Genomic DNA, 17375 nt, shown 5'->3' on the forward strand with positions numbered 1-17375 from the left:
TTAAAACAATCAAACTCATTCAAAGACCGATTAAAAGCCTTTATCTGACCCCGGGCAGTAAGTTAATGGTCCCTAGAAACATTCCTACGAGTCCACATTAAAAATGAAGCCAATTTGATCTGACCCCGGCCAGTAAGTTAATGGTCCCTAGAAACATTCCAACGAGTCCACATTAAAAATGAAGCCAATTTTAGAACATTTGTTTAGTAATCTAACTTCGTGAAGTCTCAAACCGGTGCCATTTCAGTCTAGAAATTGTTCACTTCAGTGAACTGCAGCAAAGGAGTGCCTGGTTTAAGGCTTACATAACAACTGAAATAGTTAGCAAAACACTGCTTTTTCGTGATCCGATAAACGACACGATTTCGCATGGAATAGACAACAAAATGAATGAAACATAGTACACAGTCAAAGTATCACCTTTTTATCTGCCAAAACCGGTCTATGGTTCAATGCCATTCAACCCACTGAAACTAGACCTAGATCTAATTTTTCTGAGTCAAGACTTGCTTTTTCAAGGTACAATTAGCAAAGCTAAACACCGACGAAACGTTTTTATGGCTGGCAAAGAATATTTTGGCGAAACCGTAGTTCAACCAAGTGATCACAAACCTCTCAACACCATGCGGAAATCACACAATCACACACTTTCGCGGCACTGATATGATTATCCACAACCACACATAATCTTCTCACGTTTAACACAAGCGAAATATCATCGAATTACTCATCACAAACGAGCCCTTTGAGTAGATGTGCGGACCATATTTCTCAAGGTTTATTGAAAAAAATTCCCGAGAATGTTCCAATTGTCGAAAGCACGTTTCCGGAACTAATTACCTGTCAGTCACGCGATTTTGGACGATCTGCTAGACGGTTAACCATTTGAAAGCCTCATAAAAAATAAAACAAAAATGGAGGAGGTATAAGGTTTATCATGTTAAAACAGACAACGTGTGTAGTTTAGAAAGTGAACTTTTTAATCCGAACATTTTCTTTTCCTTTTGGCCAACAAACTATTTGGTGGCTTACCGTGTTATAAAAAGTAATCTATGTTGACATTTTTTATCTCGGAAAATGGTTAACCGTCCGTTAAACTGTGAAAGATCAAATAACAGAAAGCTTTAACAAAAGTAGAAAAACTAGACAGTACTAGCAAAGGTATACCTCCATCGAAAGACCCAAAAATGGCCTTTCACATAGCAATATTTTGCAATAGAATGGTTAACCGTGTGGTTGACCGTCATAATGATACCACGTGCGAAATAACACGTGATACGTGGCTTTGAACCCGAATCTTGAAAATTTACTTTGGTTAACAACTCCAGTGTACCAATTCGGCAAGATCTATACTGCAAGAACAAGTTCTCCACAAGGCGGTACATTTACTTGTTCTTCTTCTCTTATGAGGTGGAACAACGTACATCATTAATCTGTGACACTTAAGCTAGGTCACTTTCAAATGATTCTTCTCTTCTTTTTTCCCGATGTAATTAAGGAATAAGTTTTTGAGCTGAGTGGACCCATTTTCGCTGCTAACATTGGGGAAAAAGAAGGGAAGAACGTTGATCATTGCATGTGGGCGTCAATGAGATCATTGACCCAGGTTACAATGTCACAGGTCCGCACCGATTTGAAATAACTGTCACTTGTGTTAAAGAGAGAATTGTGGGTAGGGACGAAAAAAGCCGGAAAAATTGGGAGGGAAGGGGGGGGGGGGGGGGAGATAGTCATTCTGTCTACATCCACTTCTACACAAATCCCTAACTACGAAACAAGCCCCCCACAAAAAGGACAAAAAAGACATATGCAAACAACACAGTAAACAAGCTGTTAGACAGGGGAAGTTGAGAAAATTTAAAGAATGTTTGCTAACCCGGTTTTCATAACTCCAGGTACATTTACTATGCTTTAAAAAATCGAACTTGAGCCTGTGATCATTTGAAAACTAGTAACTTTTCAGCGGGTAACTTCAGAAAATACTGGACCTGAGCTCGCGATACGGTTAGGTGATACTGGTCATTGGATTTTGTGTCTTGACAGTCGTCAATCGATCACAACATGGATTTACAATATCAGGTTGCACATGGGGTCCCAAACTAGCTAGAAACTGTGAGAATGAGGTTAAACATTGGTTCCCCTGTGGTGCAGACGAACGATCAGTCGGTGTACGGTGTCGCGATTACCAAATTTTCTAGGGTGGATAGATTTACTTAGCTATGGGGCTAATAAACGTTTAATAAACAAGCATCAGTTTTTTTTATCAGGTTTAAAATCACAAGCTGAGGGCGAGTGAATTTGGACCCGATAAAACATGTGCTGCGAGTTTATTGAGCGTTTTCAAAGACATTCCTGGAAAAGCGTGTCTCAATGGAGCCGATAACAATGACGCTTTTGTGAAAGTTTGAAATAAGCATACGAAAAAAATATTAGATATGAAATTATACATGCAAGAAAACCAAATGCCACAAGCGTTTAGAACTATTCTTCCACCAACGACACTAACCAAAGAGGACATGGCGCCCTGTTCCAGAACTTTTCAGAAGTCTAAAAAAGGCTGGGGAAGAGAAGAAGTTAATCGAAAATACTACCCCAAAGTGAGCACGTGTAGTGAAAAAGTAGCCTTTGAAAAGATTTTCTGGAATGGCTGAATGGTAGGAAAACAAAAATCTAGTACTCGAGCCTTGCGTCCTCACAACTGAAAAGTCTTGCATACTTCTTTCAATATTACCGCTGAGTCACTGAACTTTTGGCTGATTAAATTGGTGAAAGAACAAAGTTGATTTTGTGCAATGGTAAATTTACCGCGTGTGTAAGTTTGAAAGAACATTAAATAGTCACCCACCATTTGTTGTGTCAGTTGCTGTGCTGATAATTAATACTCATAAGTCACGTGCAGTGTGTTCATATCTGATAAAACACCGCATACTATTTATCGATATAAAGTCCCTGCACTTGATGCATTATCGATCATCTGCAATAACAAGGAAATTTTGATGAAGGTGCTTCGCCGATTGATTGTCTCTTTGGCTAATTAGCGTTCTAAAAAGATAGCGTTCTTAAAAAGATCATTTTATTGTAAACTGTAAGCGTTGCCTAATCTCCCCATCGCTTTTTGAAGCGTCGGCAGTCGGTGTTTCCTCTCTTCATCGGCTCCATTGGCAGTGTAATTGTAGTATTTTGTCGCTGCCTCTGTACATGTTTGCGGTCGCTGTGTTGACGACGTTGCCTTCGCTGTGCTAAGCGATGCTCTCTGTGCTTTGTGCGCGGCTTCTTGTTGTCGTCGTCTTTCCCGCTTGCGATGAATTTTAGTCGGCATTCTCCAGGGGAGTTTCGGTTGAAAATTGAAGATTTCCAGCCACTTGTTGTGCTTGCTGTTCTGTGTCATGTGAATCGGAAATTGCTCGTGATTCACCGATTGTAAACATTGTTTCATAGATGAATAAACAACACATTAGCCTTTCATGAATAATACGTGAAAATACGCTAGTCATCAACTGCAAAGTCTATGTTGCCCGGAAACGCAAAATGCCCTATGACGTAGCGCTACATGAAGTCACTGGCGGACACCAAGAATATATTCATAGGGAGATTTGTGGCGCATCGAGTTTTGCAACCGGCTAAGACCACGCGCGGTTCACGTGCTGCACGCGCGCTTCGCGCGCGACGAGATTATAAACTCGCTTCGCTTGCAGCATTCGGCCACCCGCCTTGCGAGAATAAATATTAATATTTTGGTTGTCATATTTACAGGGATAATTCCCCAGTAAAACGATTGAGAAACCAAGTTGTGTTGTAATTTGTTTCGTTACCCTTCTTACAGACGTTTATACTCCAATGAAATTCAGCAATTAGATGCGGGGATTTTCTCAAACATGGCACAACTGAGATCTTTGTAAGTGTTACCAATTTATCATTGTATTTGTCATTTTGTTATTATTATTTAGTAGTAATAATAATGATATTTAGTAATAATAATTAATAATTTATTATTACCATTATTATGAGACAAAGTAGATGATGATGATGTTTTCTGTTAAGGTTTTAACACTGCAATAACGTAAAATATTTTTGCAGGCTTATGAAATTGTTAACTTGAAATGCATTCTCAGAATTGAATTACAAAAGTTACCATGTTGTTAAGGAAAAACGAATTATTTACGGCGCCGTATTGAAAACTCGCCACGAAAGGAATTCGAAGATTTCTGTTTTTTCGCACCATGTTTCGTGTTAATGAGACGAGAGTTAGCAAGAGTGGTAGAGAACGTCATATGAAAATTTCAAAAGTCGAATTTCGCTTCCTCTTTCCACCAATATTTTAACTCTTGTGAAGAGTACTTTGGCGGAGAAGTCAACGTCGAAACATCTCTCGTTATCGTTCCCATACAAAAGAATTCTTGAATAGACCAAATTTAAACAAAATTTGCGACCGGTTCAGAAATCGTCTTATTTCTTTTCTCCATGTGCTAACTTTTTAGAAGCGATGATAGTAAAGTCACCAGCTTAAAGATCGTACGCGCTGTTGGCCGTGTTTTGACCATTCTATTGTGTAGCCTTCTGAGAAGCCATTTACGTTTATTGCGTGTCACATTTTGAAGTCCCGGATGATGTCGCCGCGTTGCGGGCACAGAATTACCACATTCCAGATGTAGGCCTTTTTTTACAACAGTCCCCAAAGAAACGAGAATATAATAAGTCCCGGATGATTTCGGCCCATTGTGCTCGATGAATTCTTCTTTTTACGAGAACACGAGTTCTTCGCCCGGGCTATTCTCGATCTAATCGCTTTCTCCTCCCAGTATCTATCCTGTGTAATCGGACACCCGAGATAGGTTAATTGCTTTTCTTTAATTAGTTGTCTGCCTTCAAGAAAAAAAAGGGAATTCCGCAGCAGTCTTCGTCTTCCCAACGTTGATGTTCTTACTGTATTCCTGTGCGACCTCCTGATTTTTTCCATTATAAGCTGGAGACCTTTAACCGAACTGTACGCTTTCAGCTGCAAAGCACACTCTTAAATGAGGTGGCTTCCCACTCGAATACCATCACTTAAAGCATCTCTAAGCATAGAATCAGCATAAATCAGAATACAAAATATGTAAAGGATAACAAGACTAGTATATGGCGCACCGGTTAGGCTTCTTTAAAGTTAAATTTCAAATCATGACTGTGAAGTACAATGCATTAGTGCCTATGACTTTATAGCCTTTTGTCTTATTCTCATGAAAAAAAAAAGCGGGTAAAATCTCATTAACATAAGGTCTTGTGCCATTTTAAGGTCGTTTAAACGAGTTGATAGGTTTTAGATCGATGCTTTCATAGTTTACTGCATATTATAACATGACAAAAGTAAAGCGCCCGCTCTCATTGGTCAGTTAGGCATCTGCCATTTTCCCGTTGGTGCACACCAAGAAAAGCTAGCGCGGTAAAATTGAGGCAAATTCAGGAAATCTTCTCTCCTGTGCGGTTTGAAATAAAGAAAGTCTGTTTTGAAATGGAAATGCATTAATTAGCATTGTGTTATTGACTTTTTGGTCAAGTTGATGTTAAATTCACGCAATTTTTTTAGGAAACGCGCTCAGATTCGATACAGCTTTGTTGTGTAGCTTTCATCGGTCCAAACATTTTAGTTGAGTTTCGGACACTTTACGCTGGAATTGTAATGCGAATTTAATTTGAGTACAGAAACATTTTGATTTTCAAATTAATTTTTCAAAAAATGACTTCTCTTCTTATGATCATTCATAAGAGTAGTTCAAAGAACGGTCGTAAAACAGCAGCATATAAATTGCTCACGCATCACTGTTTTTGCAATTTTGACTTTCAGCTTGATTTTCTCGGCCAAATTTCGATACAAAGCTAGTTAACTCCTTTTTAAAATTAGTGTAACCTGTTATTTTAAAGGCAATACAGTCAATTTTTCTCATTTCTACTTTACGTTTATTGCAAAAATTGTCACACAATTATTTTTTGAGTCAGTGTTTACAGTTGCAGCTATAGTTTTCCCTCAGAGAATTTACCATAATATTAATTGCAAGTAGACAGATGCCATTCAGAATCACCGAAAAACGTTTTGCAATTTACCTTAAGAGGAATAACGGTTGATTTGGCGAAAGAAAAACTCAAAGGCAAGTTTTTGAAAATCATGATTTGTTTACGCGCGGGTAGATGACAGCATACATCAACTTTTCTACAGTACCAATGACTGACTCAACCGAAGGCAAATGGAAATGTGTTCTCTTTTGATTATGTTATAAAAGAAGTAGTAAACGTTGCAGCTGTGCAACCATCGAGTTATGGATGCACTTGGGAGGTTTTCTAAGCACTTAAGAAGCTAGAGTAGCAACCTCTCGCCTGCATCCATACTTCGATGGCTGCACGCTGCACGTTTACCATTGCTTAATTGTGTGCGTCATGCCATTATTTAGGTCTGAAGTCACCGGTGAATTAAAATCACGGGACCGTTACGTGATTATGCTCGTTCTATTGCTGGTCCCTTTCATTATCCATTGCAGAAAACTAAGGCCATGTCCACACGAAACCGAAACATTTTATAAGGATTCGTGTGGTTGGAAGTACACGATAGCGACCACAATGGGTTTGAAGATTACTCCACCGTCTTTAAAACATCACAGCCTTCTTTTACAACTTCTAAGTATCTGTTGAAATGATTTGGGGAGATAGTGCTCTGTTCTTTTGATACAAAATAATTCAATTTCGAAGGAACACAATTTACTTCAGTAAAAGTAATGCGTGAAAAAACATAATTTTCATCATGTGCGAAACCTTCAAATCAATTAAGCTGTCGGTGGTTGAATTTTTAGAAGAATGGTCTACAGATTCCTGTAAAAGTTTCTTTGGCAAATGATTACTAGCGACGCGAGAGCTTTACAAAATCTGTTTAAAATGAAGATATTTGAGCTCCGTGGTCAACTTGAAAGTTGCGAGTCGGACAAAATTTAGTCTAAACCCACAATAGATTAAAATAAGAAGATAGGAAACGGTTTTGAAATGTTCTTACCCTAACATCTGCTGTAAAAGGCGAGTCCAAAGGCCATTTTAGCCTGATTATCGAGTCGTTTGATCTTTGTCTTGTAACTTGCAATTGTACACCGCACCAACTGTCAACGTATTTCACAAGACGAATACAATTCTTTGATCAACTTTCGGGGTTTTTCGTTAGAACTGCATCTTTTACGACGGCTCAGTCATTTGTTAAACATTGCTTAGAATATAGTATCTGAAAATATTACCAGATATTACATCTGACTGCTACAACAGAGTCACTTAATCCAATTTAGAGGGGTGGAGAAGGGTGAAGTAGCAAACGGCCACAACGACACAACGAAATCATCCTTCTTTGCGTAATCAGAAGCCCTATCCGGTATGCTTTCTTTTTGTGTCTGCCCAAAAGCTTCCGGTATAGAGTGAATAAAGACAATCTATAGCGGCTTTAGATAGTGATACCCTTAGTCACGGTCTTTCCCTGTTAAAATCCAAATACTGGTCATTTTTTTTATTCACAATTTTGGTTGTCAGTTCCCATACTGGCTGATTTTATTAAACGGTATCAGGACCGTTATCAGTGCCATAACCTGCCGAAAGAAGCCGTACTTGGAGTTGTTGAAGAATTTAGTACAAGGCTGCAGCTGCAACTCCGTAGAACAAACTCCAACGTAAGCATGCAGTCACAGTCTAGGGACCTCTGGCATTAAAGCCATTTCCCAAACCTTTTCTTAGAATCACAGTAGTGGTGGTGTTACGAGACAGCTCTTTGAAACTTCGTTGTATTTTGTAAGTTATGTAAATACCGTATTTCCTCGAACAAGTGCCCCAGCGCTTATTTAAAATTTAGGCTAAAAGGAGAGGTTATTGTACTGGAAGGCGGGCGCTTAATAAGGGAGGTGCTTATTAACATTTCCTTTGAACAAACGGTATTTCTATTTTGTCTCATTGTATCTTAACGCGTTTGGTGGTCTGTCCTTTGCGTTCATGTTAACTTTTTTTGATTTAACCCGTTACATATCTGTGTACCGCATTTCCTCGAGGGCCCACGCTCTAATAAGGGCCCGTCCCCGAATAAGCACTCACCCCGTTGGCCATAATATCAAACAAGCGACCCTATCGAATAAGCGCCCACTCTCCTCCTCATAACTTTCTTAAATAGTAGGAATACAAGAGGAATGGGACCATCTGCTTATTAATGAAGAGGATAATTTCGAAGATAAAGAACAAAGTGATAGCGCGTGAATAACGCGGGCACCGTGAGAGATCGTGACGTCATTACTACAAACACAACTCTTGGTCAATCAGGGCGTGCGTATTATTTGATTCGATTGTAATTAGGCTGATTTAAGGTGATGTTACGCAAGACGATTCTCAACGACGATTTTTAGCGCGACACAGCGTTGTATGGTTGGAACAAAGTTGTAACAATTCGAAACAATGTCGTAACAACGTTGCAACCCTGTGTTGCGCTATAACTCGTCGTTTCCAATCGTCTTGTGTATCATCACGTACCTTAGCAACAGAACGGGAACGTCAGTTGACGACGGCGCGCGCAAATGAAACAACAGAGCGGGGAAATTGGCAACGAAAGTGGAGTCTAGTCCTTTCCGCGCGCTTTCCCGTCGTCAACTGACGTTCGCGTTCTATTGCTAAATCAGCCCATGCAAAAGTCGGGTTTGCATGAGCTGTGACGTCACGATATTTTGCAGTGCTCGCGCTATTCAGGCAATCCCGGGGGGGTACTTCGAGAAAAAATTGAGTTGGGGTGTGCGGCACGCCTCCTGAAACCCTTACCCTATTTCAGACCTGATCAAAAACTTGATAACCTATTTCATACCTGACCCTTAAATCAATACCCTATTTCAGACCTGCCTTATAATACAATACAATACAATACAATACAATATTCTTTATTTAACGAAGGTGACGTAATAACCCGATGAGTTATCTAATTTACGGCCTTCACAACAATACAAAATACACATATAAAAACAATGCCTAATCAGTAATATACGACTACAACAAGAGAAAAAATAGAACTAGAGAAATGTATGGTTTAACATAGATATAAGATGATATAAACTAATTACCTTCTAATACAGTTACAATAAAGAGAAAAACGACAATCATAACACATTAATTCTTCAAGATGAGAAACGTTGCTAGCAAACTTAAGGAATAAGATAAAGAGTTTATGCTTAAAATTATTTAATCTAGATGAAAAAAATAATAGAAGAAAGAGATACACACGCTATTTGCTTAAGATTAGTGTAAAGGCAATTAAAAAGAATGGCAGCAGAGTAAGGAAATGTGCGCTTTCCAGAATTAGACCGAGGGTATGAAACTTGAAGATTAAAAGCACAAGCTCTGGTGCGCAGACCAGTTGAACGAATCAGTTCCCTAGGTCAGACCAATGTTAAAGGCAATGTTTATACGCTTTTATTTAGTAGGATACAAAACTGAACTGTTACGGAACGTGCTCGGTTGGCCTAAAACCCAAATGGAAATGGTTTCATCGCCTAATGATGAAGAAGTAGCTTCATCTAAAAAACATACCGAGACCAAACTGGTCGAAATTGATACCCCTTTTTTAGAGCAAAACGGCTAAAAAAGCATACCCTTTGGCGCCGCACACACCTGTATAGCCTATATAAGGGAGTACACCCCTCCCGGGACGCAATCACTATACATTTGTGTAAAGTGTTTCATCGGACTACGGTACTCTTGATTATAACAACCACTGTTTTAACGAATAAAAGGCACATATCTCGAAGCATCTGTATAGAAAACTTTTATAACCTTTTTATACAATGACAAGAACTGATTACGCTCACAAAAATTCGTGTATAACAGTTCGCAACTAGCAACATATGCCTTTCGATTAGCGCCTGCCACAATGATTCTTGCTTCTTTCTCATTTTTGAAACCCTGTTCGCAAATGAGACAAGGGAGTTTTTCGTTTAACCAATAACGTTAATGGCAACCCCTAATTTGTGTTGGGTGTTCTGTGCGTTATTGGGTTCCCTGTGCAATTAATAAGGAAGGTTTTTTTCCAGATTGCATTTGTCGTCGTCGTCGACACACATTTGTCTCGCCTTGAGGCGCATGGTTACGTTTTGCCTCACTTTGACGAACTAACTCACGTGGTGATTCTCGCGTCCTCAAGCGCTTGCTGAGGTCTACTATCGATCTGTGTTTGCTGAATCTTTCAAAACGTTCATCTTTCAAAAGTTTCGGCGGGCGTTGTGCCACAAAGTAAATACCACAAAGTAAATCTACCGAGCTGTGAAGCTCGGCGGCGCCGTTTCATCATGACTTGTGATATTTTCGGCACCGGACAAACGAACATTTTAGGCCTATGTCAGTTATTTATTCGGCAAAACTTATAAACAGCCCACAGTAGCTCCACTCAAGTCACTGAAACCAACACACTCGACCAAACTACTGCACTTATTTAGACGGACCATACGATATCACTAGCCTTCAAGGCATTTTCATAATGATACACAGTTTAAATAGAAGTTTCGCTGTAAGCAATCCTTACCTTTAAAATATGCCATGATCAAATTAAAGACCGGTTTCCATATGATCGCTGCGATCGCTGAGAAAAAAAAAAAATTCAGCGATCGCAGCGATCATAGCGATCATTTGAAAGCACTCTCTGCTGATCGCAGCGACAACAATCGCTGACATATAAAATGTTCTATCTCAGCGATCGTTGTCGCTGCGATCGCTGGAGAGTGGTTTCCATATGATCACTGATTTTTTTTTCGCAGCGATCACAGCGATTAATCTATCGCAATAACCATCCACCCTTTCTCCTCAATTGCTACCTGTACGCCTTACAAACATATCGAACGCACTCTTCTAAGCTCCGATTACTCCTAGTTGGTAGCCTTGCGTTCGCGAAATAAGGTGACCCAACGAAGGATAGTTGTCAAAATAAAAGGAACAGAGGATTTTGTCGCCTGACAAAAAGCTGTAGACATCTTTACAGTTTTGGTAATTACAAAATTTTCCAATTTTTTGCAAAGGCCAAACTCGATTTTTTGTCGCAGTGCGAACAGGTTCAGTTTTTGTCGATGTTTATTATGTCGTAACTAACAACAGTGCTAGATTGTAGAGTGCCAGAGTTGTTAAAGTAGAAACTATAGAGTTTAGCAAAGATGAAGCAAGCAAGAAAGAATTATAAGGCCATTGGCAAGATGACGCCAATTTACTGCTTCAACCAGAATCCTCAGGGTTTGGCTTTCTTGTACAAGTCAGGGCTTTTGATCTCGCTGGGATTACCAAATTTAAAAAAAAGCATGAAAAGAAAATACGAAAAGGATTCTGGTCGTAGTAGTAAAGTAACGCCATCGTGCAAATGCGTAGTATTCGTTGATAAATCGGCTTTAAAAAATCTCTTTAGTCGTGTATAAAGGGTTTCTAGGTGTATTACATGCACTTTTAAACACCACCAATCATCAGCCGTGAAAATGCACAAAACAGTATTGCGTGACGAACAGCGTCGATATTTAATATTGTGCTATTGTAGCACCGGTCAGATATGTACTTTCGTGCACTGTAAAGCATTGTTTAACAAACGGCTAAGCCGTCGAAGAAGATGCAATCGTGATAAAATTTGTCTAAAACTGATCAAAGATTGGTATTCGACTTTTGAAGACGTCGAAAGTTGACGCAGTGTGTCGGGTGTGAGGTGTAAATTGCAGACGTTACAAACCAGAGGTCAAGCGACGAACGACCGGAAAATCGTGCTAAAATGATCTTTTTTTTCGAAACGGTTTTTTACCTGCTTATTTTAACTTAATGCTGGTCTAGACAAGTGAAGGGACTAAATTTTGTATCCGACTCGCAACTTCAAAGTTGACCGCAGAAGGTCAAATAGGTGCTTTTTTAAGAGATTTTGTAATTAGCGTCGCTAGTGATAATTTGCGTAAAGAAAGTTTTGCAGGAATCTGTAGACCATCCTAACATTCAACCGCCAGCAGCTTAGTCGATTTGAAGGTTTCGCACATGGTGTCCGTGTTAGAGAGGCGTCAGTTTTTAGGGATCACAACGATGACTTTTATTTTAAGACTACACCCTGACAGTTTCCTATAAGTGTTCAGTAAGTAAAGATAGGCTCACACTTGGCGTTTAAAAGAGAGAGGCGTTATTCTCAAGATTGTAAAAAGCTCGACAAAACTAATATGTTTTAAGTGAAAATATGAAGAGAGTTAAAAAATCGTGGACGATCCACATCCACATCACTTGATTAAACTAGGCCGTCTAGAGATCCATATCGCTCTATTTAATTTCAGATCCCAACATAGATGTCAGAGCTATCGCTCAGTTTTAACTTATTGTGTGGCCATTGTTAGTCTATCCTTGCGTCGAACTTGGCAATTGAACAAGATGAAATACACAAGCCTTAATAATCAAGCCAATATTTTGAATTAATTCTCATAGTCTATTAGACATGGGGCGTTTATTAGAGAGAGGGCGTCTAATAAAATGCTAAGACCATAGAGGGAGCGTTTATTAGGTAAGAGGGGTCTATGTGGAAGTGGGTGTTTATTAGGTAATTTACGGTATTGGCTTCCAGTTAGTGGCGCAATGACCTCATTAAGCGACAAACTCGGTCTGTTGCTTTGACTGTTTTTTGCGGCCATTTTGGCGAGAAATTTTGACTGCGGGAGTATTTTGCAGTGAAAATTGAAGAAGATTTGACAGTAACCTCAAAATAATGGCGAGATTTCAGATTAAAGAACATTGGTCAGTGCGTCTCACTTCGCAGAAGAGCTTGTTTAGGTCGCGCGATATAAACACTAATCCGTATATCTAAATGGAATGGAGATAATGTGAACCGCGGAAATACAAATTTCAATGAAGATATGATCGTTGCAGTGGGAATACTTTTTCATTCACGGTTACATATGACGGCTGAACGTCAAGACTGTCCAGTTTTTACCGTATTTCTAACCATTAAAACCTCACCCCCCAAATATCTCGATAACACTCTTACAGATTTCTCTTAAACTTTACGAACATTGAGGCGGCTATTGGAGGGAACAGTTCCCGTGAACGATTTTAGAGAAATCACTTCCCAGTGCCGAGAAATACGGCTGCATGTAAAATAGGCAATGGCGAGATTTCATTACTATGACAACTACGATGTCATTGCAACCCTGATCATGACAAATTCTCATCGGTATCTAATGCAGCTGCGGTTGCAATTTTTCCAAATATTTGTTATATGTAGTTTATGCTCAAACTTGGAAAGTATCGACCCTGAAAAACCCAATTGAGCCACTTTTGAGGCGAAGGTTGGCGAGAATAGAAAACGTCATCTGAAAATTTAAAAAGTTGGATGTTGCGATCCCTTTCCACCAATATTCTAACTCTACTGAAGAGCTCCAACCGACTTTAATATCCATCTTATTTTCACTGCAGTAGATGAAAAAAGTTGAAAGGGTCTTACTTTTACAGCGGTGTTTCAAAATAAGTCAAGCAGTATACCCATTACATAACGTCACTTGCATATCAAATGTCAGGGGTGAAAATGAAGGTTTGGCACCTTTATTCGCAACTATAATGTCTCTAAATACCAAGAAAAAAGAAAACTTTGCTGTGATTATGCATTTACACTTCCCAGCGTTAAATCACAACACCGGAACTTTAAGCCATGTCATGGAAGATAATAGCACATGCGTTACAAAAAAATTGAGGCAAAATCCAAAAGTCACTACATTCGTAAGCGCTTTTTTCTGCAGTTTGCTATCAATGACAATGATGTGTCAGCTAGGAAAAGCAACAGAAAGTGCCACTCATTTTTTTTTCTCGGTGTAGTCTTCGTTTTGGGAAGTTGAGACGTGGAAATCGCCCTTTTTTGAAGAAAAACTTTAATGGGACAACCAGTTGCAAAAGTACTTGTGTTGGGGATAAGCACATATTTCTTCAACTCAAACGGTGAACTCTGCATCTACACCGCATCTACTTCTTTCAAATCGTTCTCAAGCAAGCACAACTTCTATATAGGACGAAAATAGACAGCATCCTTGGTCTTGACTTTCACAGTCCGTACTACACCATCTGGACCCGGGTACTTCTCCAACACTCTGCCGAGATTCCAATGCCCTCTAGGGGTGTTGTCGTTAACAAGCAGAACCAGTGCGTCGGGTTTGATATTAGGCAGCACTCTTCGCCATTTACCTCGTTGTTGGAGGGTTGGGATATACTCCTTCAACCACCTTTCCCAAACAAATTGGCCAAAAATTGAACCTGCCTCGACTTCTTTCTGTAAATGTCAGTCTTCTCAGACTCCAGGAGGCAAACAGATGATCTTCCTCTGCATCAATAGGTGGGCCGGTGTTAGCGGTTCGAGATCGTTCGGATCGTCCGAGTTCGCTGTGAGGGCTCTTCCGTTAAGGATACGCTCAGCCTCAGTAAGGAGTGTTCGTAGAACCATATCTGTCACAGTTTGCGCCCCCAAAATGGACTTTAAGACTGTCTTTGCACTTCGAACCATACGTTCCCACACGCCAGACATGCTTGACGCAGTCGGGGGTTGAAATATCCATTTACAGCCTCGTTGTATCAGCTCTCTCTCTATCTGCCCTTGGTTCCATTCCTGGAGACTCTTCTTCAATTCTCGTTCAGACCCAACGAAGTTAGAACCGTTGTCACATCGTAACTCTTTCACGTCTCCCTTTCGATTTATAAAACGCCTTAAACACATAATGAACTCATCAGTATCCATAGAATTAACCACTTCAAGATGCACGCTACGGGTGGTTAAACAGGTAAACAAGCAACACCACCGTTTCGCTGTTCCTCGACCATGTTTCACATAAATCGGGCCAAAGAGGTCCATACCAGTGAACGAAAACGGTAAGGGCGCCATCTGCTGGGTCATAGGTTTGGCGTTAAGTTTCTTGCAGGTAAGGCATCGATCAAGGACCGATCTAACCAATACAAGCACTTGAGGGATCCAGAAATCTTCCCGCAACTTTGCAATAACATGTTCGCGTCCCAAGTGACCAATAAGGTGGTGAACGTGACGAACAATCGACTTGGCTACCGGATGGTCTCTGGGAAAAATCATTTGTTGGCCTAGTGTACAGGAGGTCGGCTTGAGCAGACCACGGCCATTGACTCTCAGGATTCCGCCTTCGTCAAGTTTGGGATTCAGCGACGCAACCTTGGTGGACGGCTTGACCGCACCGTTCGACTTCAAATCTTTAATCTCCTGTGGATACGCCAATCCTTGGACAATCCTCACAATTGCTGCAGTTGCAGCGTCAAAATCGTCAACAGTGAGACGACCAGTTTTGGCGTTCTGTTTGTCCTTAACAAATTGTACAAAACGCAGGAGCCAGGCCATTCTGCGCCTGAGGCGGGACCAATCTATGCAGGTAGTTAATAACACTCGGAGTGTGGTTCTTCACAGCTTTCGACGGCCGTAGGCCTTGTATCTTCCTTCTTCGCCACGGACGGATTAGGGGGAAGTTGGACGGAGTGCACGAGAGCTTCCTTTTTTAACTCCAGACCTCCACCGGGTACGAATTGGAACTTGTCTGTGGGCCAACAAGTTTCCGGCTTCCGCAAGAAGTCAGGTCCACGAAGCCACCTATGGTGAGCAGTTAGCGACGACGGGCTCATTTCTCGCGACACATAGTCTGCCGGGTTTAAGGATCCTGGCACATGATGCTAATCCTCTACAAGTGTGTGCTCCTTTATTTCTTCCACTCTGTTAGCTACAAAGGTCTGAAGTCTTCGTTTCTCGTTTCTCAGATAGTGCAGCACTATTTCACTATCAGTCCAAAGATACGTCCCGGAAATGTTCAGTTCAAGTTTCTCTTGCAACATCTTAAACATCCGGGCTGCGAGTACAGCTGCTTGCAATTCCAGTCTTGGAATACTAACAAATTTCACAGGTGCATTCCTGGCCTTACCAATAATGAAGGCGCAATGAACACGTCCATCGGGGTACTCGCTTCGCAGATAAGATGATGCGCCATAACCAATCTCTGACGCATCTGAAAACACATGAAGCTGTAACTTACATTGACCCGGGTCACCGTCCGACAGGAAATAGGACCGAGGGATGGACAACTCGGACAACAAAGGTAACTCAGTGTTCCATGCTCTCCACTTAGACAGAAATTCTTCGCTCAAGGGCGCATCCCAGCCTATGTTAGCCTTCCATAGGTCTTGAATCAGGCGTCGTGCGGACAAAGCCATTGGTGCTGCGAAACCCAGAGGATCAAACAATGAACAAACAGTGGAGAGTATACCGCGCTTCGTTTCAGGGCGAACTAGGCTTCTTATTTCGAACCCCAACGTATCATCTTCAACAGACCAACGTACTCCGAGTGCACGCTCTATAGGTAGCTCGTCCAGGTCAAGGTTTAGATCTGGCTTAGATCGCTTATCATTTGGGACAGCACTTAGTAGTCTCTTGGAGTTCGACGTAAACTTAGTCAAGTTAAATCCGCCTCGAGCGAGCAGTTCTACCATGTCATGGGCTAGGCGAATAGCGGACTGTTCATCATTCTCAGAGGGAAGAGCATGGTCAACATAGAAATTCCTTTTCACAGCTGTAATAACACTAGAGCTGTACTCTTCGGCATTGTCGTCGGCCACACGGCGGAAAGTTGAGTTTGCAATACAGGGGGAGGAAGCCGCTCCGAAAATATGCACTTGCATGACGTATGTATCAGGGGGATTATCATATCCATTTGTCCACCACAGGAACCTCAACGAATCCTTGTCTTCCTTACGCACAGGTATCTGATGAAACATCTCTTCGATGTCAGCAACGAACGCTATTTTTGCCTGGCGGAAACGTAGGAGAACACCAACCAAGTTGTTGGCTACATCTGGTCCAGTCAGCAAGTTCTTATTAAGCGAAGTTCCCTCGCATTCAGCTGCTGCATCGAACACAATGCGGGGTGATGATATCAATGTGTTTTAGACTCTTTGTTTAACTCTTCTTCTGACAACTTGCGAACGAACCCACTGCTGATATAACTATCCATAACTTCGCGGTACTTAACGGCCATTTCTTCGTTGCCAGGTTTTGTAAGACGGCGTCTCAGGCACTCTAGACGGTGCTTGGTCATGGCTATATTATTCGGAAACTGGCGATCTTTCTCCTTCCACAGCATACCGACTTCATAACGACCGTCCACGCAGCGGTTCGTGTTCTCAATTATCTTCACGGCTATCTTGTCTTCCACCTAGAGGGGTTTCTTATTTGATTTCAGTGCCCCGTAATCGTCCAGATTGCAAGATTTTTCAATGAGAAAACGCGGTTGAGGGTCAATCGAGACAAAGTTTGCTGAAACCCCTTGACGACAATTGGCACCATAAGGACCACAAACGCA

At 41.0% G+C, this 17375-nt stretch overlaps 2 protein-coding genes across 2 annotated transcripts; both read right to left on the bottom strand.

Annotated features, from left to right (window-relative positions):
• Window positions 1–14302: 14302 nt before the first annotated feature.
• LOC140927451 (uncharacterized) lies at window positions 14303–15370 on the bottom strand. The gene has a single exon (XM_073377106.1). It carries the CDS (start codon window positions 15368–15370, stop codon window positions 14303–14305), a length of 1068 nt encoding a protein of 355 aa, XP_073233207.1.
• Window positions 15371–15696: 326 nt separating this feature from the next.
• On the bottom strand, window positions 15697–17111 carry LOC140927458 (uncharacterized). Its single transcript, XM_073377119.1, has 2 exons — window positions 17009–17111; window positions 15697–16919 (listed from the first exon to the last, which is right to left on the bottom strand). Exons 1-2 carry the CDS (start codon window positions 17109–17111, stop codon window positions 15697–15699), a joined length of 1326 nt encoding a protein of 441 aa, XP_073233220.1.
• Window positions 17112–17375: the final 264 nt, after the last annotated feature.

Source organism: Porites lutea, chromosome 1, assembly GCF_958299795.1.
Source record: "Porites lutea chromosome 1, jaPorLute2.1, whole genome shotgun sequence".
Lineage (NCBI taxonomy): Eukaryota > Metazoa > Cnidaria > Anthozoa > Scleractinia > Poritidae > Porites > Porites lutea.

Excerpts from the sequence above, each read along its gene's own strand:
- LOC140927451 (XM_073377106.1), bottom strand. The coding sequence starts at position 15,370 with ATGGCCTGGCTCCTGCGTTTTGTACAATTTGTTAAGGACAAACAGAAC.
- LOC140927458 (XM_073377119.1), bottom strand. The coding sequence starts at position 17,111 with ATGACCAAGCACCGTCTAGAGTGCCTGAGACGCCGTCTTACAAAACCT. Across the intron at positions 16,920-17,008 it reads TATGGATAGTTATATCAGCA|CAGCTGAATGCGAGGGAACT; the intron begins GTGGGTTCGTTC and ends TGTTCGATGCAG.